The 24,787-nt window shown below is 42.7% G+C and overlaps 1 protein-coding gene across 16 annotated transcripts in view; it reads left to right on the top strand.

The window, feature by feature from the left end:
• Window positions 1-24,787, top strand: part of PRR14L (proline rich 14 like) — a 63,027-nt gene that overhangs the window by 1,304 nt on the left and 36,936 nt on the right. For 12 of the 16 annotated variants that reach the window (XR_014251764.1, XR_014251765.1, XR_014251766.1 and 9 more), the window contains exons 1-2: window positions 6,229-6,718; window positions 17,925-17,997. Coding sequence is in view for 9 of the 16 variants with exons in the window: in XM_082416975.1 (XP_082273101.1) it covers window positions 6,245-6,718; window positions 17,925-17,997 (547 nt within the window). In the remaining 7 variants the exon portion in view is untranslated. Of the gene's footprint in view, window positions 1-6,194; window positions 6,719-17,924; window positions 17,998-24,787 lie in introns of those variants that run through there. The other 4 variants (XR_014251761.1, XR_014251762.1, XR_014251763.1 and 1 more) reach the window with 3 other exon arrangements.

Genomic DNA, 24,787 nt, shown 5'->3' with positions numbered 1-24,787 from the left:
TTTTGGAAGCAGGTCTGTACTCCAAGAGGGAGACCTGATAGAAGCCAACCTTTCCTTTGTCCAGAGAAGCTATCACTCCTTCCCGACTGGTTAGAGATGCCCTCTCCCACTCCCACTACTTGCTCTAGTGATGAAAAAGCTTCCTTCTATCTGATGTGCACACCCCCCTACACCCAAGATGGAGATTCCAACTTCTTTCTCTTGCTCTCCCAAGAAAAATAAGACTCTAGACCTATGAGAGGAGAACGCTTTCCTGCTGTATATTTGGAGTGGCACAGATGGTTTCTTTCCTCCCCTTCCTTTGAAAAAGGAATGAAAATCTTTTATGCAGAGTCTTTGTCAGTAGAAATCAGGAGTATTTTCACTGTTTCACTCCCCATATGGAGACAGAGGGATCCTTTTTCTGCATGCTGATAAAGGGAGGAACGGGGGGAAGCCGTGCTTGATGCTATTGAGATTTCTTGTGCACTCCGTGGGGAAGAGCCAGGCCCTGTTCAGTATATGCACTTCCCTGCCCCACTTTCAGTTTGTCTAGAGATCTTGTTCAAAGATTCTTCTTTCTCTGTTACTCAAGAAGAGACCCCCTTCTCCGAATTCCCTCAGGGAGGGATTGGCTACAGTGTCCGAATCTTTGGAAAAGAAAGCCCCTTTCTCAAGGTGAAAGGAGTGTGGTGAACTTCTGAGGGCCTGATCATTATTTTGAGTATTGGCCCTTGTCACAAGTGTGGTAGTGCCTAGTGTTATTAACTGCTTCGTTTGGTGAAGAGCAGCCCCTTTGCTTTTGTAATTAAAGGGAAGGGAGACCGTCAGATGGGATTATTGGGGCACATGGCTTTCTGTTCTGTTGTTTTCTTTGTTTGATTTTTTTTCTTCTTTTGCTTACTGCTGTAAACTTTGTACCCCCAGAACTTTTGTTTTGGGGCATGTTTGAATGACTAAAGTTGCCACTTTGTCAGGTTTTTAGTATTATAAAACGTATTCTAATGAGGCCGAGAGCTGCAATGTTAATCTTTCATTCGTAGTTTCCCCATCCTCCCCTTGGCTTTTGTTATTTGGTGGGATGGGAATTAACACTTCCAAATTGCCTGAAGACACACTGAAGAACAGCTTTCTATCTTTTTCGTATGTAAAGTGTTCTTAAATTACCTTGTTTGCCCTTGAGTACTTGCAGTGGGGATTAGTCTGAGCTCTGTACCACTTTTGTTGGTGTCTATAGGTCTGCTGTGCTGAAACAAACTGAAACAGAAAAGTTATTTAGAGTCTTAGGATTTTTACGGGTAACACAGTGCTTTGCGATTATTTTGTTTAATTTGTACATGTGAAAAACAAGCCCAGGAAAGTTCAGTGACAACACTCAAGGCCGTGCAGCTAGTAAGCGAGAGGCAGGATAGGGACCCTGGTCTCCCAGCTTGGAGACCAACAACTAGACTGCTTCCCAGCACTGATTCTGCATTTGAAGCAGAAAGACTGGGAGATGATAATTCTCAATTCAAAGGGCTTTCTTCTTTTACTGGAATAATTGTACTGCATACTCCTTATAAACATTAGTCTTCCCCCCATCCCCACCCCTGGGATAAATCCATCCCCTAAACAATGTAATTCTTATTTTTGTTAATGGTAAAGATGACAAGCCAATAGCAGCAAGAGAGAGTTGTTTGTGAATCTGTGGGTTATTTTCTGCTTATACCTCAAACTAGGTAATTATCTGGTGTCTTCACCCAGTAGGTTGGTTACAAATCATTAGTAAGGATTAAGCCATAAATCCCTGTCTACATTTTATAAGCATGTGTTACTCTTTCCTCTTACTTCAAGTTTATTTAACACTTTAGTGTAAAAAATTTATGATTGAGGGAGAGAGCTGACATTTGGAAAGATACTGATAAAGGGATAATACACTTACCGGTTATTCTTTATTGCTTCATATTTGGATCTTGAGATACAACGTTTTAAAAAAATTTTAACACGTGTGATACACGCTCATTGTTTAAAAAGAAGTACAACATGCAGATAAGTCATTCATGATCCCATCACCCAGGGTAACACTGTTAATATTTGGCTTATAGTATTTAAAACAATTTTCCTATATGGATATATATTTTTCCAAAATAAAAGAATCCTAATATTTATCTAGCTTGATAAGACATCTCAGGCAGCTTTCTATGGAGAGGTATATTTCTGTACCATCATTTTTAATTGCTCCATTGCATTCAGAAATTTAAAGAACTTGAATGGTAAAATTCTGTTGTTTCTGCAGTCTTGTGGCATTACCAATATCTTGATAGAGGGAGAAAGTTGAGAGGAGAGTTTAGTGATGTGAGCTAGTGAGCTGAGAATAATTGTAAACTGCTCTAGGCTTGCATCTAAATGTGACTTCACCTCTGAGGGCTCCAGCTGAGGCACTTAGCTGTCCTTGGTGACTCCACTTCACATACTGCTGAGAAACTTGAGGACCAGAATCAGGCTGCAAAAAGGAAGGAGTGTCTGTTTTGCTTCGACAGCCGATGTGCCTAGTTGTTTTACAGGTTGAAAAGTCTTATAATTATGTCTCTACCAAACACACGTATCAAGAGATGGTAGTTTTGTGGCGTTTGGCTTTTGTATATTGGAAGTTATCTTTTGGTGACCAAGCTTTACAATTCTGTTTTGGTCCACACCAGTTTACAACATAGATGGAGGTGTAGGAAAGGTAATGGCACTGTTTTCCCTGAGGAATATTTTGAGCCATTTTATGTGATTATCAATATTGCCTCTTTGTGATAAGCATCTGTTTAGGAAGCATGTATTTGTGCGTGATTTTGTGTTCAGAACAAAATCTTGAGTTAGGACTGTGGGGTTGGAAAGGAGTGAGATTTGTTAGAGACACAGCTGGAGTTGGGACCGTTGGTACAAGTGCTAATTGAACGGGATGTGGATGGTCAGATATGGTTATGTCTGGGGATTCAAGTCTGAGCTCTGGGGTAACAGGGGTGCCATTACTAAGAGAGGCAATGGGATCAAAAATAAGCATGTAAGGCTACTGAGAGCCTCTTACTCATCCTGTTTCTCATAGCTGCTTGCATGTAGCGATACTCGATTATTCACTGGGTTGAATGGGTTCTATTTTAGGCATGTTACGTTTTGGGGGGGGTGCCATCCTTGTGAGTGAAACGTAGGTCACAGCTTGAGAAAAAGTTGGGGCTAGGGACGGATTTCTTTTTTTAAAAAATCAGCTTTATTAAGATATAATTCATGTAACTTGTAATTCATCAACTTAAATTGTACAATTCAGTGGTGTTTGGCATAGTCTGAGTTGTGCAACCATCACCACAATCAATTTTAGAACACTTTTATTGCCCCTAAAAGAAAAACTGTCCATCAGCCACTCCCTATTTCTCCAACTGTTCCAGCAGTAAGTGGTCACTAATCCACTTTCTGACTCCAGATTTGCCTGCTGTGGACATTTCGTGTAAGTGAGATCTTATAATATGTGGTCTTTTGCGCCTGGCTTCTTTTACTTACATAAGGTTTTCAAGGTTCATCCATGTTGTGTCATGAATCAACACATCATTTCTTTTCATAGTTAAGTAATACTCCATTGTGTGGATAGACCACATTTTGTTGATCCGTTCATCAGTTGATGGACATTTTGATTTGTTTCCACTTTTTGGCTCTTGTGAACAGTTCTGCAGTGAACATCCGTGTACAAGTTTTTGTGCGAGCATGTGGTTTTTGCACGGGCATGTGGTTTTTGCACATGTTCCTCAGAGTGGAGTCGCTGGATCATGTGGTTACTCTGTGCTTAAAGGGACAGTTTTGAGTCATCCTCTTATCAGAGAAGCTGCACGAAAAGGTGAGGTCATCAAAAAAGTGAAGCCTGGGAAGGGGGTGTATCGAGGGTTGAACTTGAGAACACCCACACTTTGGCAGGCAGGGAGACCCACGGAGCTTGTCTCCACCTTCTCTTCTACAGTAGTCTTTCCTGCACTTACTCTTTCGGTGCGTATGTGGTGTGACAACCAAAAGCTGGATTGTTATCTGTCGATGGGAAAGGGAAACTGAACCAAATTAAAATGGAGCACTTCCAACCTTTTGGGAGCGGGGGCATCAAATAGCAGTTTCACTTTATACCTTAACCCCCACGTACACACACACACACACACACACACAAAATGGCTTAAAATCTAAAGTACCCCTAGAAATCCAGGAGCTAGAGGAGAAAGGGGAAGACTAGCTCCAGAAAGGATGCCTTTGTCAGCACGGTTTATGAAAGTCCCCTGTGAGTCTCACCTCACTCCTTTGCATGCCAGTGCGTCTCTCCTTGCTTCTCTTTTGGATTCAGGTTTCTTCACCAGCCCTCCTGTGTTACCTCAACCTTATGGACCAGCAGTCTGCTTTCCTGTAATTTCTAGTATTCGTATTTAAGTTAGTGGTGTTGCGTTATGTCCTTTCACCTTTGAGTAGGGTTCCTTGAAAACACTAAGGCGCTCGCTCAGCAGATGAGAGCATAGGGACGTGAGTAAATCAGCCACCACAGGTTGGAAAACCAGGAGAAAGGCAGAATGGTCTGGAATGAGAGGACCTGTCATCTGCCCTTCCTCAGCCCCAGCTCCAGTCCAGACAGCACAAGCCAGTGTAGGGGACCTTCTGTCAAGGAGGAACAGTCGTCAACCCAGGAGTGCTCAAGGAGCGGGCTGCTCATTGACGGGGAGGCAGAGCGTGTGCCTTTGTGTAAGCGGCATCGGTGGGCTTCCCCCCATAATCAGGGTATGAACAGAGACAGGGCCCAGGGCCGCTGGGTCGTAAGGAGGGAGTTACATGGTGTCTCGGAGAGTCCCTCATGCTCAGAAATCTGATCGTGGTTGGTGGAGAGACGGTGAGACAGCCTAATAGTCAAAACAGTTCCGTAGCGAGCTCTGGGTATTACTTGTATGTAACATGTTTATTTTGGAGAAAGATGGACATTAGGAAGTGGTGAGAGTACATCTGAAACATCCTTTCCTACGTGCATTTCGGCCAAAGGGATCTGCCGTCAGTACTTCTGATAAATTCTTGTTATCAACTCGGAGATTCCAAATATTTCTCACCTTCTCTCTCCTCCTGTTTAGGGTTAAGGAAAACATCAAGAACGAAAGCGTGCAGTATCTCATTTGGTTATCCTTTCCGCCTTGGTCAGGTCAAGTGGATTTTGTGGTGGAAACCACACGCGTTTGGTAGACTAAAATGGAAAAGTTACCGGCCAGGAGACCCTGGTTCTGGGTGTACCATTCCCTATCTGTGTGTGCGTTTGTTTTGATTACTTTAATAATACAGTATCATGAACTACTTAAATATATACATTTTAGCAAATAACCCATGTTCCCATTACCCAATGTGAGAAGTGAAACATGACCAACACAGTGGAAGCCCTGGGTGTCCCCCCTCCTTCCCTCAGTTAACCATGTAATATTTTAGGCAGGTCACCTTTACCCTCTTCAGGTGTGGTGTTAGAACCTGTAACAGGAGGACAACAGCCGCCCTGCTTAGCTCACTGGGTTGTTATGAGAATCAAATGAGTGGTGTCTGTGAAGGCACTTGGAAAATCTCGAGGTGCTGAGTTGAAGTCAGGAAGGATTTGCCCAAGAGCTGATTTAGTCGTGTCGGGTGCCAGCCTGCGTAGACACAGCTCAGGTGTTTGGTGAGCACTTTTCTCTATATCTTCTTCCAAAGAGAATTCTTAATGAAGAAAAGTCAGTGAATTGAATTCTACAGAGTCCCTCAGTATATGTTAATTCAGCAAGTATTTTCTGAGTACCTGCTATGGGTAAAACAACTATTCCAGGCAGCAGGGATATAGCAGCGAACAAAACGCGCAAGGTTCACGACCTGAAAACAATTCAAAAACCTTCTTTACCTTCTTATTTACATCAGGTCTATCCTTGGATGCTTAGACATGTCTTATTCTCATCTACATTTGATGAGATCTCACTTAAATCCAGATTTATACTAAGAATTGTTCACAAGGCAGTATTTGCATTGAAATAAGACAGATGTCTATTAAAGGTTTAAGGTATTTATTTTCCTCAAACTCAGTCTCTTACAGAGAATTTTTTGGTGCCAGATAATGCTGGCATTTGAGGTAGAATTTTTTGCCTTTGTTTTAGCCAGTTTAAGCTGAGACAGCTTTCTACTACCCTGCAAGGTTTTAAACTTTTATCCCTTCCTTTGATTTGTGTCAGGGTGAGCCGTTTGGTGTAAAAGACTTGACTCCATATCTGCATCTGCCCCCATGCTGTCATCCGGCGTAGAGACCCAGCCCGTTCCACTCGATTCCTCCATGTCTGCCGAGGTGCAGGAATTATACTCTGAACTCCCAGTGGGTGTCTCCAAAGAGCTTCATGCTGACCCTGAGCCAAGTGCGATTCCAGATGTAAAACCTGGAGCCTCAAGCTCTCGTATAAGTCAGAGTAGGGCAGTGCCCTTGGAGCTGCAGAGGACTCCTGTGGAAAGTTGTCGCGAAGAAACCCCTGAGACCTTGGACCATGGGGGTGAGCCTGGGCGGTGTGGGCTGGTGGACCCCACAGCAGAAGGTTCTGTGGCTTCTGGGATCTTGGATAGGGAAGTGAAAGCCAAGAGCATGGAGCAAAAGGTCTTCAGAGATGGAGGGGACCAGGCGGAGATTGTAAGAGACCCCTGTGAGGGAGCAAAGGAAGACACACGTCAATATTCCACAGCTGCTGAAGAGAAGCTCTGCCCCAGCCAGGTAAGAAATGAGATCTTGATGCAGATCAGTTGAGTGGGGATGGCATCTTTCCAGCTGGAGTAACACTTCGCAGGACAAATTACAGAGTCTGACAGGTAGCTTATGATTTATTCTTGAAACATTTCCAAAATGTTGATTTTGATGTTAACTTTCTTTTGATGATTTTTAAAAACATTCGTGTCGCGTCAGACACTTGAGAGGAAGTGCTTATCTCATGAAAACGTGTCAGTCCTCTCACACAGCTACTGTATATGGAATGTTGAGTCTCTTTGTGATGGTCGTGTGGGATTTCTGTGTCTGATGTTAAGGAACGATGTGTACTCGTTCCTTGAGTTTTGGTAGCGTCATGGTTAGGATAGAGTGAGGTGTCACAGAGGTATCTTTGAGGGAGACTGTTGACCCAGCTAGGGCTTCATAGGATGGATACCCTTGCGGGGTCTCCATATTTCAGAAGTAAGTCCTAAGCTTTGTAGGTCTAGAAACTTGACTTGTATCTTTTGTACGTCAGAGGTGATGATCTCCAAAGGACTGATCCAAGCTACCCCCCTTCATGAGAGGCTGAAGCTTAAATCAGAAAGCCAGTTCTTTAACTAATACACGGTGAAAAGTGGAATCACTGCTTGGTGTGGCATGGAAAATCCCATCTCTGTGAATTTGATATTGGAGTAAGAGGGATTAGTTAGGTGAGACTAATGGTTAGTGAGCTAAGGTAGCCTGATGGACCCCAGTTCCTAAAGGAAGTTTTACCTGCCAAGTGGACTAGAATGCTTACTCTTTGCCCTGGATGGTGCCTTAGATCAAGAGTTAGTAAACTTTCTGTGTAAAGGGTCGTACAGTAAATATTTTAGGCTTTGCAGGCCATATGGCCTCTGTTGAAACTACTCAACTCTGCCATTGTTGCTTGAAAGCAGGCATAGGTGATTCTTACAAAAATTAGTGTGGCTGTGTTCCAGTAAAGTGTTGTCTATAAGCACTGGCTGTAGTTTGTAAACCCCTGCTCTATGTACTAATAAATTCGTATTCTCTGGGCTTCCTGGGCTAGGCTCCATTCCCCACCTGATAAAAATACATCATTTATTTACACAGGTTACAGGGCAATTGACTGTCATTAGTAGGCTGCGTATATTAACCATAATTAAGAATAGATAAAGCATGAAGTAACAGTTGAACAAAATATCAGATTTTATGCTGTGGTGACCTATCCTTAAAAATATAGTTAAATGAGCAACGTAACAGATCCAGAAGTTCCTTACTCCTTGTTATGGTGGGCCGCGTCTAACAAGATGGAAAGTTTTCTTCATGTAAAATTTGATATAAAATGAAAGTATGCATATATAAATGAACACAACATACTTATATCAGTACATGTATATACACACATATATACGTACCACCCAACCCGAGAACTAGAAGATTACTGTTTCCCTATTCCTTTTCTAAACCATTCCCTTTCTCCTTTTTAACTCCACCAGAGGTAAATTACATTTTGAATTGTGTAAAGCAAAATGAAATTTAATAGATATAAATGCAAGATTTTGTACTTGGTTTCATAAAGGGAACTACACACAAGTGGAAAACAGAAGTGAAAAACAGAAGCCCTACAGGTTTTAACTGGTTAATTAGAATAGACTCTGTAGCTGCCAAGAAAAGCCAGTTTGCTCTTAATATACATTAACAAAATGTGTTGCCTGGACAGAGGTGGTGGTTGTGTGCTTGTGTGCTGGTTCGCCTGTACCTAGAGTATCATCCTCATGGTTCTCTCTCCCCTACCCCCCCAGCACTCAGATGAGCTCAAGATACAGGGAGGATGGGGTGGGGGGCAGAGGGGAAGCAAGGAATGAGTCAGTGTTGGGGTTCCTGGCCAAAGCAGAGCCTGTCCCTTCCTTTTCACATTGAACCTGGGGTCATGTGGGAGGAATGTATTCATGGATAAGGATTCACACTAAGGACACAACGTGAAAAATACCCCATTGGAAGCCGAGTTGCTGGGTCTTCCTGAAAACTCAGGAGGAATGAGAGAAGCCTTTGAGACTTTGGAGGGTTGAGCAGAGCAGTTCTGTTGGGCACAGTTAAGCTCAGGGGAAGACGGGTGGGACGGGGCAGCTCCTGACATTCTTAGGTCACAGCACCATTGGAAATCTGGATGAATGCTGCAGGCCTCTCAGAAAAGCAGACATGCCATCCTGGAAGGTCTGCAGACTCCAGACATCCTTGGACCCCAGGTTAACTCTTGCTAGATTGGCAAAACACCACAAACATAGTCAAAAGACAACTGACAAATTGGGAGGACATATTTGCAACATATATCATGGATAATGGGCTTATATCTCTACTGTATAAAGACCTCTTAAATTGGGGAATGAAAAAACTCAATAGAAAAATGGAGGAGACACTTGAGTAGATAAGTCACTGCATGCGTGTGTGTTTGTGTGTGTGTGTATTGTGTTTAAACACATGAAGATGACCGACCTCACTCATAATTAGAGATGCAAATTTAAACAACCCATGATACTACTTTTATGAAACCTATCAGATTGGTGAACATGAAGAATTGGCAAGGCTCTGAGGAAAAAGGCTGTTCTCACACATGGCTGGTGGGAACGCATACTGATACAACCTTGCAGAAGAGGAATTGGGCTACACTTAACAAAACTATGCCCTGATCTGTTGACCCAGAACTCTCATTTCTAGAGAGTATCTACCCTGAAGATACACCTCCCACAGCATAAAAATATGTATACACAAGGTTATTGTTTGAAGTGTAGTTTATTATTGCAAAATGTTGGAAGCAACCTAAATGTCCACATATAGGAGACAGGTTGAATAAACTATGGTATATAAACATCCTTCCCTGGAGCCCTGTGCAACTGTAATAGAGAATGAAGATCTCTATGTACAGGTACAGGTGTCCCCTAGACCACTTCTGCGTTTGGTGATTCTCTGGAATTCACAGGACACTGCACATGGTCAGATTCACAGCTAAGATTAATTACAGTGTAAGGACATAAAGCAATCAGCAAAGGGAAGAGGGGCATGGGGGCAATGTCTAGAGGAAATCACGCACACACTCCCAGGAGTGCTCTCCGAGTGTAGTCACACACACTTCCTCTGGGAACAAATTCTGCTCATACATGTGAAATGACTACCATGGAAGCTTGTTAGAGTTCAGGCTGGTCACATGGGCATCCTCTGGCTGGCACATACCAAAATCCCAGACGTCACAGGAGGAAAGCAGGGGTTCCCCATGAATCACATTGTTGCATAGGTGTCGTGAGCCACTCTGATCATTTAGGAAGTGGTGGAGACTCTCCTGCAATCTAAGTTCACAGATGCTAGCCAAGGCTACCCTTGTAAGCACGCCTTTCTAAGAATAACAGGCCTGCTGCTGTTAACTCTTCTGCAAAGGAGGATATACTAAGTGAAGAAAGCAAACTGTGAAGGACTTTCTACAGTATTCTCCCTTTCATGCATGAAAGAAGGGGAAATAAGTGTACAAGTGTATGCTCATTTGTATAAAACACACACATGTGTACACACAGGAGGAATGAGCCAGAGAAGAACCATATCACTTCTGTGGGGTTCCTGCCCCCCAGATGGCACAACCAGGATCTAATCATGAGGAAACATCCGACAAACCCAAACCAAGGGACTTTCTTTCCAAAAGTTATGAAAGATGAATACGTATGGAACCCTCTCAGTTGAAAGGAGACTGAGGAGGCACGATGACTAAATGCATTCTGGGAGCCTGGATTGGATCCTGGTCCCGAAAAGGGTGTTATGGAGCCATTAACAAGATTTGAATAAGGTCTTTAGATTAGTTAGTATTTTATTAGTGTTAATAACTATACTGTGGTTATGTAAGATGTTAACATTAGGGAAAGCTTGATGAAGACTATACAAGAAATTTTTTTGACCAATATTTGCAATTTTTTGGTGTATTTAAAAGATTATTTCTAAATCAGATGTTTAAAAACTTTAAAAATATTATAACAATTAAAACCAAAAAAATCCTCTTGTTGATAGAGGGAGACAGAATTTAACTCAGTATGAGAGGTGCTTTTTAACAGCTAGACCAGTCTAGAAATGGCTTAGGTTACTCAGGGAAGTCCTGTTTATAAAGAGGCTCTGACTGTTTGTCAGGAATATAGCAAACGGGATTCTAACTCGGACAAGCAACCTCAGAGGTAGGTGTTCTTTTCCATGCTGACATTCTGTGATTTTGTTCTAATAGTTGATTTGCCTTTAGCAGCATTCCACAAAGTTTTTTCCTTCAGCTGTTGTTCATCTCAAACCAGAAAAGAGGCCCACAATCATGCACTGGCTCCAGTTTGGGGAAGAGTACTCAGAGGTTATCACTTAACCCACTCTTCTCTGTTCCCTCTGAACCAAAATCAGTCAAGGCGGAAGGGTACTGACTTCAACAGAGCTCAGCTCCAGGAATAAGAACTTGCTGTGGTTGTGAAGGACGGCCACCTACACTTTCCGGCATGGATTGCATGAATTAAATGAATTTAATCAAGTTAAGTCTGCTTGGTGAATTTCCCAGTTCATGGAGAAGAACGGCACCAATATTTAGAATTAGAAGTTTACGCTTTTTTGTACCTTGGGCCCTGATGAAACCTAAACTGGTTTTGTTAAATATTCATTTCATTCACTCATTTAACCTCTCTTAAGGTCATTATTAGTTGTGTTTTTGTTTTTTTGTTTTTTTTTGTTTGTTGTAAAAGAAAAACAACAAAGTACATGTTATTTTATGAAGCAACTTATTTTTAAATGTTGGTCTTAACTGTTTTTTTGGCTTTTTTTACTGTGGTAAAATACATATAACATTTACCATTTTTATTATTTGTAACGCTTCAGTGGCATTAAGTACATTCACATTGTTGTATAACCATCACCACCATCCATCTCCAGAACTCTTTTTATTTTCCCAAATTGGAACTCTGTCCCCATTAAACAATAACTCCCCATATGCTCTCCCCCAGCCCCCGGTAACCCCCGTTCGCCACCTTTCTGTCTATGAATTTGTCTGCTCTAGGGACCTCTTATAAGTGCAATCATACAGTCTTTGTCCTTTTGTGACTGTACTTGACATTTTCTTTAAAGATCCACGTGGGGCTTCCCTGACGATCCAGTGGGTAAGACTCTGCGCTTCCACTGCAGGGGGCAAGGGTTCAATCCCTGGTCGGGGAACTAAGATCCTGCATGCTGTGTGGTGCAGCCAAAATATTTTTTTTTTTAATTTTTTTTAATAAAAAATAAAATAGATCCACTTAAAAAGTTAAAATAAATATTGCAGTCATGAAATATTTCAATCATGAAAAGTTAAACCAGCAAAAAAATCATTCTTTCCTGCCTTATGATTGTGTCAAAAAGGTATAAAGACTTGTAACTAGTACTTTTGTCCTTTGATCTGGGATATTCTGTTATCGGGAGGGGAGAAGAAGGGCAAAAACAAGGAGGGGAAAGAGTCTGGGAACAGGTGCGTGGAAGGGACAGCTGCAGGAGGCACGCTGAGTGGTGAAAGAACTGTTCAGCTCTGACCTCTGCACTCACAGGAGGAAGGTCAAGAACTACGGTGCACACAGAGGTTACGGACCAGGATATGGAAAAGACTGGTCTTATTTAAGAATAAAGTGGAAAGATGGGTATGTGACATCCCACACAGGTGATTTGACATTGAAAACTTTCTTTTTCCTGATTTGAACAACCAACTTTATTTTCTTTTTTTTAACTGAAGTATAGTTGGTTTACAATGTTATATTAGTTTCTAGTGTACAACGTAGTGATTGAATTTTTGTTTTCTTGGCCGCGCAGTTTGTGGAATTTCAGTTCCCCGACCAGGGATTGAACCCAGGCCATGGCAGCGAAAGCCCGGAATCTAACCACTAGGCCATCAGAGAATTGCCCAATGTGATTTTTGACATTTTTATAGGTTATACTTCATTTAAGGTTATTATAAAATATTGGTTACATTCCCTGTGCTGAACATTACATCCTTGTATCTGTGAAAACTCTTTATACCATGCTTGGTTTTTTGCTTGTTTTTCTTGATGCTTAGATATAAGCTGTACACAGGGGTAGATCTGCCGGGGTGAATGTGTTGTAAAAGCTTTGGCTTCAAGATACATCATTCATGCTCAACACAGACACAGAAAAAGTTCTGAATTGTCTGTTAGCAGAAACATACGAAGACTCAGTATGCATCTTTTGACAGATATTTGAAGGCATATGGACAGGAGACATCAAGTCAGGAAGCACAATGGCTGTTGATCACCCGAGGCATGTTATGCTATTGGAGAAACTTGTTATTTAATGGCATGTTCAGAAAAGACCCAATCTTATGCAATTTATGTGACTTTACTTAAGGGAAAGGCTGTTACGCTAAATGCCCATTAAGCTTCCTTCCTCGTCACCCTAAGAGTCTCTGATCCTAAGGGAAATTTGCAATAGTGTGAAGCAGCTTGCTGTTTGCTTAAAAGGAAATCTTGTTGGAAAGAACTCATTTTCAGTGATTTAAAGGTGAAAAAATCTGAACTTCACACTCTCAGTAGTACCGTTGGTGGCCATAAGCTGTTCTCCCGGTCTGCCAGGGTACCGTGGTCCCCACAGTGATGGTTTGCCTGTGGTTCTCAGCTCATATTGTTAAAAGTGTGTGACAAAGAAGTGCCCAAAGCACCATTCACATATTGCTGGGACTTAAGGTGGAACTTTCTCCTCATTAGTTTAGCAGTTCTCTTAGATAAATCCTTGTGGCGGACTGTTATTAAATGCCTTACCCAGCTAACGTGATCAGTGCCTCATTTAAAGTTTCTCTGAATTGAGATACATGGAGGAAAATTCCTTTTTAGGCTCAGTAAAGATGATTTAAAGTTGCTGTCCTACAGCTGTTCCTTCCTAGATATGCAAGTGTAGGAAACTGAAAGGTTCATCAAGAGATCCAACGTCTTGTTTATTTTCAGTGTTCTTCACTGTGAACATGATCACTGCTGTTCCCACAAGTGCCAGGAAATGGGAGGTATCTCATTTGCTCTGTGTTGGGGCCCTGTTGTGTGTTCAGTGTGTCAGCAGTCCCACCTGAAGCTTTTTTTTTTTTTTTTTTTTTTTTTTTATGGCTGTGTTGGGTCCTCTTTTCTGTGTGCGGGCTTTCTCTAGTTGTGGCAAGCGGGGGCCACTCTTCATCGCGGTGTGGGGGCCTCTCACCACCGCGGCCTCACTTGTTGCGGACCACAGGCTCCAGACGCGCAGACTCAGTAACTGTGGCTCACGGGCCCAGCTGCTCTGCGGCATGTGGGATCTTCCCAGACCAGGGCTCGAACCCGTGTCCCCTGCATTGGCAGGCAGACTCTCAACCACTGCACCACCAGGGAAGCCCCCACCTGAAGCTTTGACCACCACTGCTCCAGCTCAGGAAGCTCAGGCTTGGAGGAGGTCAGCGAGATCTGCTTACAACCAGGGCTCATGGCTCAGGTGTACGTCAGGCCCTGAGGAGCTTATAACTACCCTGCTTATAAAAGCTGAAGGGCCTGGTGTATGTTCATTTCCCTCCTAAAGATAGTTGTGGGGTTTTTTTTTTCTGGCTCAATACTAGCCTCATAGGAATGAATCAGTATTGCGTCTTTTCCATGATAAACAGCCAGCTTTTAATGGGAAATAAGATTACAGATGAACAGTAAGAATGGTTTTCAAGACCCTCCTAAAATCTGCCTAAACTTTGAAGAAGTATTTTAAGTTGGTTTTGGTTCCAGGCAGTGGGCAGGAGGATGACATGTTGGCTGTGCCCGGCTGAGGCAGAGCATTTGCTGTCAGTTTGACAAATTGCACTATTATGTGGCATTTCGTATTTTATGTAGTTTATATAACTCTACAAACTACTGTAATGATCTCATTTGATTTTGCAAGAGGGATCCACGTGAACTTTTATCTTGGAAACAGATTTTGCAAGGAATGTTAGGATATTAATGATCAGATGTCAAGATTTAGTAAAATCTAGATGGTAGAGAGAAATGTTTAGGACTTTACCTCTAGGAATCCTGAAACTTAGAACACTTAGCTGATAAAATATTGTAGGAAAAGGACCTTGTGTCTGATAAATTTCTTCAAGTGTTTATTACATGATCGGTTGGCTCGAGGGGATGGAGGGAGTTGCACACAGGATGCTTACGCTACACGGCCATTGCTCGCAAGTGGTCTGTTCTGTTCCTTCATCTGCGTTTGGGGCCCAGGGCTGGTTGAGCTCCCACCTGATCTGAAGATCGCCCAGTGCCGTGGTGCTGGTGGTTGGGGGTCCCTCACATCTGAACTCAGCCTCACACTGTTTCTTTTTCAACCCTGTCAATTCCTGATCATATCTAGACTTAAAACTTTGTAGGGTCCACAGCCCTCTGTGAGGGGAAACTTGTTTTTCATAACTCAGAACCTTTCAGGAGAAGTCAGCAAGGCAGGGGGAGAGAGGAGTCTGTCACTCCTGGCTTCTGCTGCTCCCCTTCACTGTTAGGGGTCGTGGCTAAGCAGGGAGACGGGGGGATGGCTTGAAGCAGTCAGGTTGGCACTCCACCAGGGTGTGTGCAGGCTCCAGCTAAGACATCTCCTTAGAGCAGCAGGTGGGGCCAGACTAAAATCCCAGCAGTCCCTCCAGGAGCCGGAGCCCTTAGGGTTCATCATACGAGCTCACCAGAGTCCTTGGGAATCTGAGGGGACCTGTATGCTGCTGGCAGGAGGTCAGCTCTCACTGCAGAGTCTTTTAGGCCCAGAAGAGCTTAGGGCGGTCACTCCAGATGACACCAGGCTCTGTTGGTGACAGTCCTATTGGCTTTTCTCACAGGAAAGTGAGATCTAAGGTCTAAGGTCTACTGGATGGTGAGAACTTCTGCTCATGGAGCACCCGTCCTGACGGCATCTTGCGAGGTGTCTGTGGTCCCCATTTATAAAACCACCTGTAAGCATGCACTCTGTGCAGCAAAGCTAGCAGGTGGGAGTCCTGCAGCTGGAACAGAGCTGCATCTGACTCCTCACCCCTCGGCTTTTGCTCCAGCACCCGGCCTTTCCCATAAAGTATTAACTTGAAGAAATACTCTAAATAGCATCTAATCTAACACTTCAGACATTCAGCCTGAGAACTGGAAGTGTGGAGGGTGGTATCATTTTGGAGAAAGGATCAAGGGTAACTACAAATAACAATGTTTTCTTAACCTCTCATTTTGAAATCATTTGAGACTTAAAGAAAAGTTGCAAAAGTAGTGTGAAGAATTCCCGTTACCCTTCATGCATATTCCTCACATGTTAACATTTTACCACATTTGCTTTTTTTCCCTTCTGAATAATTTGAGCGTATAGTTGTAGACGTGATGCCTAAATACTTGACTGTGTATTTCCTAGCAAACAAGGGCATTCTGTCAGGTGACCACAGTACCCTAATCAAAATCAAGAAATTAACACTGATCCGAGTACATTTGGCCAATTGTCCCACTGAAGTCTTTTGTAGCAAAAGAAAAGAAAATGTTTTCTTGGTCTAGGAAAAATCCAGGATCATTTGTGGCATTCAGTTGTCATGTTTGTTTAGTCTCGTTTAATCTGTAACGTTTTCTCAGCTCATGACCTTGGCACTTGAAAGAGTACAGGCCATTTATTTTGTAGAATTTTCCTCAGCTTGGGTTTGTCTGATGTTTCCCCATGATTAGATCCTGGTTGTGCATTTGGGGGGCAGGAACCCCACAGAAGTGATGTGGTTCTTCCTGTGCATCCTTTCAGCAGGCGCCTGGCATCGAGGTGCCTCATTCCTGGGCAGGGGAACTGCCATCACCTGGTTCAGGTGGGGTCTGCCAGGCTTCTCCACTGTGAAGGTACTATTTTCCCCTTCATAATTATTGAGTATCTTGTGGGGAGATATTTTGAAACTATGTAAATATTTCTGTTTCTCATTCAAAATTTTAGCGACTAGTTTTAACATCCATTGATGATTCTTGAGATAATTATCACTGTGATGGTTGCCAAATGGTAATTTTCTAATTCCATCATTCCTTCTACGGTAAGTGAGAGCTTTTCTTCTCCCCATTTACAAATAAATTTGACCTGGCATCACACTAGAATTTATACTCTTTTGGCCAAACGTGGTAACACGTAAGTTCTGTGGGAGATGGTTGTTTTAAGTTCACACTGTGCAAAAGCATTCCACACTGAATTTGCAATAACAAGTGAAGGAACAGTCCTGCTTTGTACATGACACTCCACGCCGGGCCTCTTCTCTCACTTGCAGTGATGATGCTTTATTTCCTCCTGTGTCCACCTGTATTTGCCATCACTTTGATCTTCTATTTCCACCACAGAACTTTGCTTAGAAATGAAATGGTTTTGCTTGTTTGTTGTTGTTGTTGTTGTTGTTTTGGGGTTTTCTGGGGGGCATTTTTTTTGGTGGAGAATGTGGGCAGTGATGTTTTTTTTAAGTGCTGTAAAAGTTATCAAGCATTGTAGCAATGATTTCACCGTCTGTCAATTTAAGTGAGTGCTATGTCAGAATCTTTTACTTACCAGTTAAATCCATGTGAAAGAAAATCTTTGGGCAGAGAAAAAGAGGTGACCCAGAAGGAAACTTTGATGTGAGCAGCCATCGTTGGTCTGTCAGTGTCTCCAGCTGGTCAGCCTGGTTGGACCCTTTCCTCACGGGGCCCCATGCCACACATGTGCTGCTGCTGCTGCCCCATCCCATTTTCCTGAAGTCCCTCTGTAGGTTGTCATTGATGGTGTTCCTCCTTATACCCTCCTCCAGTGAACAAGGATGAAAAGGAAAAATAGCCCTTCCAGGAGGTTTGAGAAAAAAATGAGTATGTGATGCTGAGAATGGTTAGGGACTGAGTTACATCCAACTTCCTGATAGTTTCCATTCAGATTTTCACTTAATTAAGATCACATTGCATCAATGTGTTTCTTGATTCGGAGGATACTTATAGGGTTTTGTTTGGATTTGCAGCCCAGCATTCTAAACCTCTGTTATTGTCCAGACCTTGAGAAACTTGGCTTTTCAAGCTCAAATTCTAGAGAAGTGGAAGTTTTATTGATTATATTAATTTGAATTTGAGGTTTGCTTCAGTTCCCAGTCCTTGGCTAGCAAATTTCCAGGAGTTGGAAAGAAGACTCTCAGAGAATCATTGGCATTGGTGAGCTTGGGTGTCTCTGGATCCTCCCTGACCGCTGGATTTTCTTACTGCAGGAGGACCTCCTGATGCAGGCAAGCAAAGAACATCTATGCACGGACCTCCGTGAAGATGGTCTGAGGAACAAAGGTATTTATTTCTCTCACATCTTTTCCTTCTTCCATTATTAAACACACAATTTTAGTTCGCACTGGGAACGTGAGGATTTTAGGTCCCTGCCTTGCCAGATGGACTTCACGGTAGCAGCTCTTGGTATCATTGCCCACGGACGTACTCGGAGGCCCCTGGTATGATCGAGCAATGCCTCATTTGTGACAAAAGTTTGCTTCCCACTTTTTCTATAATGAGTCCCCATTGACTGTGAGTTGAACCTTAATGCTGGTGTGAAATCTTTCATTTGACTTTATAAAGCTGCACTGCTGTGTGGAAGGGTTCACGTGGACCGGGGAGGAACCACCGCTGGCCGTGCAGGGCATCCTGCTCTGTTCTCGTAGACGGCGTGTCCACTCCTGGTCACCTTGAGAGTTTGCAGAACAGTTTCTCACTTCCGTTACCTCGTTTGCTCCTCAAAACAATTGTTGAATATGGGCATCTGAGATACTGCCTTTAATTTGATTGATTGATTGATTGATTGATTTGATTGAGGAAGAAGCCGAGGCCCAGAAGAGAGTACTGAGCCAAGATTCTTCTCCCCCTGCCCCAGGCTGAAAATAATCTTAGGTAACTTTAGCGGGGACTCTGTGTATCTATTTTATAATTAAGGTTAACAATGTAGCATAATCAAAACTGCAAAAAAAGAAAATATACAGCAAATATGTTTAATTGTGTGAACATTTTGTTACTGTGATACAACGTCAGATTTGACTCTGCTTCTTGGCAGCCTGGACAGAAAAGGAAGCACAGACCATCCCTATGAGAAAGGACACTTGTCCTAGTTTATCACCCTGCTTCCTGCTGCTGGAGATTCTCTCTGTGGCTCAAAGCCTTGGCTGTCCAGTAGAGAGTAAAGCTCTGAAGATGAGAAATGTCGCTTTGTGCATGTCTCACCCGGTCTCAGGGCTTTACTAGGGATGCAGTTTAGTGCCGTCACCTGTCCCCGCCTGGATCTTTTTAGTGGGGCTCCAGTACTGGTATACTGAGTCGTAGGTGTGTTGGTGTATTTTCACCCACATCTTATCACAAAATTCACTGTGTATGTTATGAACTACATTTAACTACTTTCATTTAACCACTGAATGGACCTTTTAAACAAGAGAACCAGAGTTATTTTCTATGACGAAACCTGCATTCTCAGACTTACCTGGGTACTCTGCACCTAAAAAGCTGGTCCCCACTGGACCTGGATAAGTTGAGCTCTTCTGAAAAGTGTTCTCAGATAAACTGCTCTGTGGCACTTTTCTTCCTGTCCTAATGCCATTCTTCTTTAGTGACTTAAATTGGTAAAATGAAATTTTCCTCCCAAGCCATAGGGAAGGTTCTCAGGTTGATGTGGGGGAGCCTGGAAATGGCAGCTCTGCCTGACATTTAGCAGCGATGGCCTAGTGCCCGACTGTGAGGCGTTCTTCCATGCAGCCCCCGAGAACCTTGCAAGCTGGCCCTGTGTTACACTTGCAGGAACCAGCTCAACTGTCCAGTGTCCCAGGCAGGCATGGCCAGGCAGAAAGGAGGGTTCTAAGCAGGCAGGTCTCCGCAGGAATTGAGCCCTGGGAGTGCAAGCAGGCCGTGCAGCTGCCACCACGGATTTGAGTTAAACAGATGCACATGCTCTGCTGTCGTGTGACCAGCATTTCAGCTTGCTTTGCCAAGGTCAAGGTCAAACATTTACTAACTTACCATTTACTACAGAATTGAGAAGTAAATGATGTTTCTTGGAAATCTGGTTGTACTGTCTCTCCAGGGGCCCCAGCGGCCAAAATTTTCACTCTGCCCGGGATTGTAGCTCCTAGCCCTGGGCATGTTAGATATTTTAAGTTTTCCTGATGGAAATCTAATGGATCCTTGCTACCTTTGTTGTGAGTGTTTGTACTGTTGAGCACTGTGCAAATTGCTGTACATAGTTTTGTTTATACTAAGTTTTGATTATTCTGAAATGGGGGCACCTCTGAGGTCAGTGTTCTGTAATAATTTATAAATTTGCCGGGGGGTGAATTTGGGCCCCTTGTACTGAGCTATCTAGTAAGTGATCCTGGCACAGCTCCCTTCTCTGTGTTGTTTTTCCTTCTCTCTATAAATGTCCCGTTCACAGCACACTCCCAAGTTCACATGGGATTCCAGGCTTTTGAGGCTCTTTACAGTCGTTCTGTCTTCTGTGGTTCAGTGAGGTAAAATGAGAACACGATTGACTCTTTAATAAAAAGGACCTTTGTGTTAACCAAAAGGAGTCTTTAATTTGTAGAATGCTATTTTGCATATCATTCCCCATTTCTTGATTGCCGTAAGGCAGATCCGAGAGAAGCGGGCATGGGGACCAGTGCTGGGTGTTAGTCAAGAGGCCATTTCACAAGGGAAGAATGTCCCGTCAGGCCCTCTGACTGTGCCTCTCCCTTCCTGCTGTTCTGAGTGTTAACCTGGCTGTTTCACCGTAATTTTCTGTTCAATATTTTATAAAACTAATGTTATGAATTTTTTTTTCCTTGTAACTGGGCTTGATTGGGAAGGTTGCGTAAGAAAGATGGAATGGGCTCCAGGAAAAATACAAATATTAGTTCCCACTAATTACTGTGGGACTTAGTTCCCATAGTAACAGTCTCCATTAAGGCTTATGTGGGAATCCTCTGAAATAGTAGGGTCACCAGAAATTGGAAGAGCGTTGAGGAAATAAACTTTGATGCAGAGGTGAAAGCATCAAGGAGGGAAAAGGTACCTTATATAATTTTTGGAACTAGATAGTTTAAATTATTTAGAATAACTAAAGTTGAAACAATCTTTTCATAGCCTCTATTTCTACTATGTGAATAAATTAAGCATTTTAAGGAGATGGAATGAACCTATCAATAAAGCCCTTAGGTGGTATATGCATCCAGATTCTTGGAGTTTACTGATCTGTTTGTATAATTTGGAATTACTATCTCATGTTTTGTATTCCCTGTTTATGCCATTATCCTCCTATAATTTACATTTTGGGGAGTGGAAAGTTGAAAAATCAGCCAGTACCACACCCATTTATTAGGCTACAAGGAGGAGGTCTAGACATTTGGGGAACTAATTTTTTTTTTTCATTTTTAAAAAAATTAAGGTATAACTTACATATACTGAAATTCACCCTTTTTTTGGGTGTGTATATGGTTCTATGAGTTTTGACAAACACATACAATTGTGTAATCACAACTGTACCAGCACAATCAAGAAATAGAACATTTCCATCACCCAGCAATCTCTTGCAGGCCCCTTTTATAGTCGGTCCTTGCCACCCCCAGCCCTTGGCAACCACTGATCCATGTTATTTCCCTATCGTTTTGACTTTTCTAGAATGCCGTATACACGTAATCATGCGGGGGAAGCCTATGAGCCTGACTTTGTTCATTTAGTGTAGTGCATTTACAATTAATCCACAGTGCTGTGCGTATCATAGCTCATTGCTTCTTACATCTGAAAGGTATCCTGTTGTCTAGTTGTATCACGATTTATCTGCTTCTCATTCGAGGGAAATTTGAGTTGTTTCCAGTTTTGGTAATTATGCATAAAGCTGCGGTAAACGCTTTTGTACAAGTTTTTTTTTTTTAATTTACTTTCATTTATTTATTTATTTATAGTTTATTTTGGCTGCACTGGGTCTTAGTTGTGGCATGCAGACTTCTTAGTTGCAGCATGCATGCGGGATCTAGTTCCCTGGCCAGGGATCGAACCCGGGCTCCCTGCATTGGGGCGTGGAGTCTTACCCACTGGACCACCAGGGAAGTCCCTCGTACAAGTTTTTGTGTGAACTTGAGTTGTCATTTCACCTGGGCAAATACCTAGGCTTGGGACTGCTGGGTCATTTGGGAAGTATGTGTTTAATTTTACAAGAAATTACCAAACTGTTTTCCAGGGTGGTTGTACCCTTTTTTATTCCCACCAGCAATATATAACAGTTCCAGGTGAGGAGTTGAATGCTATCTCATTATTTGTTGACTTATCTGGAATTCAGAAAGCCAGGTATCCAGTGGTCAGTACAAGCATAGGAGGTGACGGAACTTGTAGGGCTGTCTGCCGCAATCCTCCCACCAGGAGGCAGCCTTTGTGAACCTCCACCAGAGAGCTTCCTTTTATAAGGCATTTCAAAATTGCTAACCCATTACACATCTTTCCAAGGACAAGATGCAGGATAAACCAAAACTTACGTCATATTTAGTTTCCATGTCTAGCCACTTAAATTTTGATCCAGGAAAATGTTGTCATGGAAATGCTATTGAATCTTTGTCAACCTCCAGCATGTCTATCCTGAATTAGGGTCATTTGGAGATAACACCAAAAAGGTGTCTTGAGTTTTCTGATGTAACTTTTATTATAATTGGAGTATTAGCACTTTTTAAAAAAACAATTTCATGGAGATATAATTTATAGACAATAATTTTCACCCATTTAAAGTGTATACTTCAATAGTTTAATTTTCATCACTTCCCAAAGAAACTTTGTACCTGTTAGCAGTCATTCCCTATCCCCACATACCCCCAGCCTCCTCCAGTCACTAATCTACTTGTGTCTCTGTAGATATGCCTGTTCTGGACACTGTATAAATGAGACCTTACAACATATGGTCTTTTTGTTTTTGTTTTGTTTTGTTTTGACTGCATCCCTCGACTTGTGGGATCTTAGTTCCCCGACTAGGGATTGAACCCCAGCCGCAGCGGTGAAAGTGCCGAGTCCTAACCACTGGACTACCAGGGAATTCCCAAAATATTCCAGTTTCTCCACATCCTTTATCAGTTATCTTTTATTTATTTTTGGCTGCATCGGGTCTTCGTTACTGCACGCGGGCTTTCTCTAGTTGCGGCAAGCGGAGGCTACTCTTCTGTGCGATGTGCGGGCTTCTCATTGCAGTGGCTTCTCTTGTTGCGGAGCACAGGCTCCAGGCGCACAGGCTCAGTAGTTGTGGCACATGGGCTTAGCTGCTCTGCAGCATGTGGGATCTTTCCAGACCAGGGCTTGAATCTGTGTCCCCTGCATTGGCAGGCGGATTCTTAACCACTGTGCCACTAGGGAAGCCCCCAACAGTTATCTTTTGTTTTCTTTTGAATAATAGCCATTTTAATGGGTGTGAATTGACATCTCATTGGGGTTTTGATCTTCATTTCTCTTATGACTAATGATGTTGAGCATCTTCTTATGTGCCTATTGACCATTCGTATGTCTTTGGGAAAATGCTTAAAGTCCTTTGCCCTTTTGTTTTTCTTTTTAAAAAAATTAATAATTTTATTTGTAAAGCAGTGTAGGATTTACAGAGAAATTGAGCAGATGACACAGAGGGTTTCCATCCCAACCTTCACTCCCCACCCCATGCCCTCCAACAACCCCCCCCACCCCGTTTCCCCTATTGTTAATGTATCAGTATTGTACATTTGCTACAGCTCATGAACCAGTGTTGTTATACAGTTCATAGTTTATTCCGATTCCCTTAGTTTTTCCCTAATGTCCTCTTTCTGTTCTAGGGTCCCATCTAGGATCCCACCTCACATTTAGTCCTCTTAACCCCTTAGGCTCCTCTTGGCTATGCTGGTTTCTCACACTTTCTTACTTTTGGTGACCCTGAGAGTTTTGAAGAATGCTGGTCGAGTGTATTGTAGAATGCCTCTCCATTGGGGTTTGTCAGATGTTTTTCTCACTAAGACTAGGGTTATTTATGGGTTTGGGAGAGGAAACTCACACAGGTGAAGTGCCATTTTCATCACATATCAAGGGTACTTACTATAAATGTGAAGTGGTGTTTGTAAGGTTACTCCCCCTCCCCCTTTCCATACTGTCCTCTTTGGAAGGAAGTCACTATGTACAGACAACACTTGAGAAATGGGGAGCTCTGCTCCCTCTGCCTATTTTTAAATTAGGCTTTTTGTCTTTTCATTGTTTAGTTGTAAGACTTCTTTATATATATTAAGTACAAATCCCTTATCAGATGGATGATTTGCAAATATTTTCTCCCCACCAGTGGTTTGTCTTTTTGCTTCTTGATGTTGTCCTTGGAAGCACAAAAGTTTTGGGACTTCCCTGGTGATCCAGTGGTTAAGATTGCAATTCCACTGCAGGGGGTGCGGGTTCGATCCTTGGTTGGGGAATTAAGATCCCACGTGCCACATGGCACGGCCAAAAATTTTTTTTTCATTAAAAAAAATGTTTAAAAAGCACAAAAGTTTTTAGTTTTTTTTTTTAATTGACTAATTTAGCTTTTTTTAAAAAAATTTAGGTCTAGTTGATTTACAATATTATTTTAGTTTCAAGTATAAAAAGGTTTTAGTTTTGATGGAGTCCAGCTTATCAGTCTTCTTTTTTTTTTTTTTTTTTTTTTAAAATTAATTATTTATTTATTTATTTTTGGCTGTGTTAGGTCTTCATTTCTGTGCGAGGGCTTTCTCTAGTTGCAGCGAGCGGGGGCCACTCTTCATCGCGGTGCACGGGCCTCTCACTATCGCGGCCTCTCTTGTTGCGGAGCACAGGCTCCAGACGCGCAGGCTCAGTAGTTGTGGCTCACGGGCCCAGTTGCTCCGCAGCATGTGGGATCTTCCCAGACCAGGGCTCGAACCCGTGTCTCCTGCATTGGCAGGCAGATTTTCAATCACTGCGCCACCAGGGAAGCCCCAGTCTTCCTTTTTTTAATCACTTGTGCTTTTGGTTTCTTAGCTAAGAAATCATTACCTGGGACTTCCCTGGTGGCGCAGTGGTTAAGAATCTGCCTGCCAATGCAGGGGACATGGGTTCAAGCCCTGGTCTGGGAAGATCCCATATGCCG

This window comes from Balaenoptera physalus, assembly GCF_965194825.1.
Source record: "Balaenoptera physalus genome assembly, chromosome: 12".
NCBI lineage: Eukaryota > Metazoa > Chordata > Mammalia > Artiodactyla > Balaenopteridae > Balaenoptera > Balaenoptera physalus.
The sequence above is the reverse complement of the archived record's forward strand: the minus strand, read 5'-3'. Positions and strand labels throughout refer to the sequence as shown.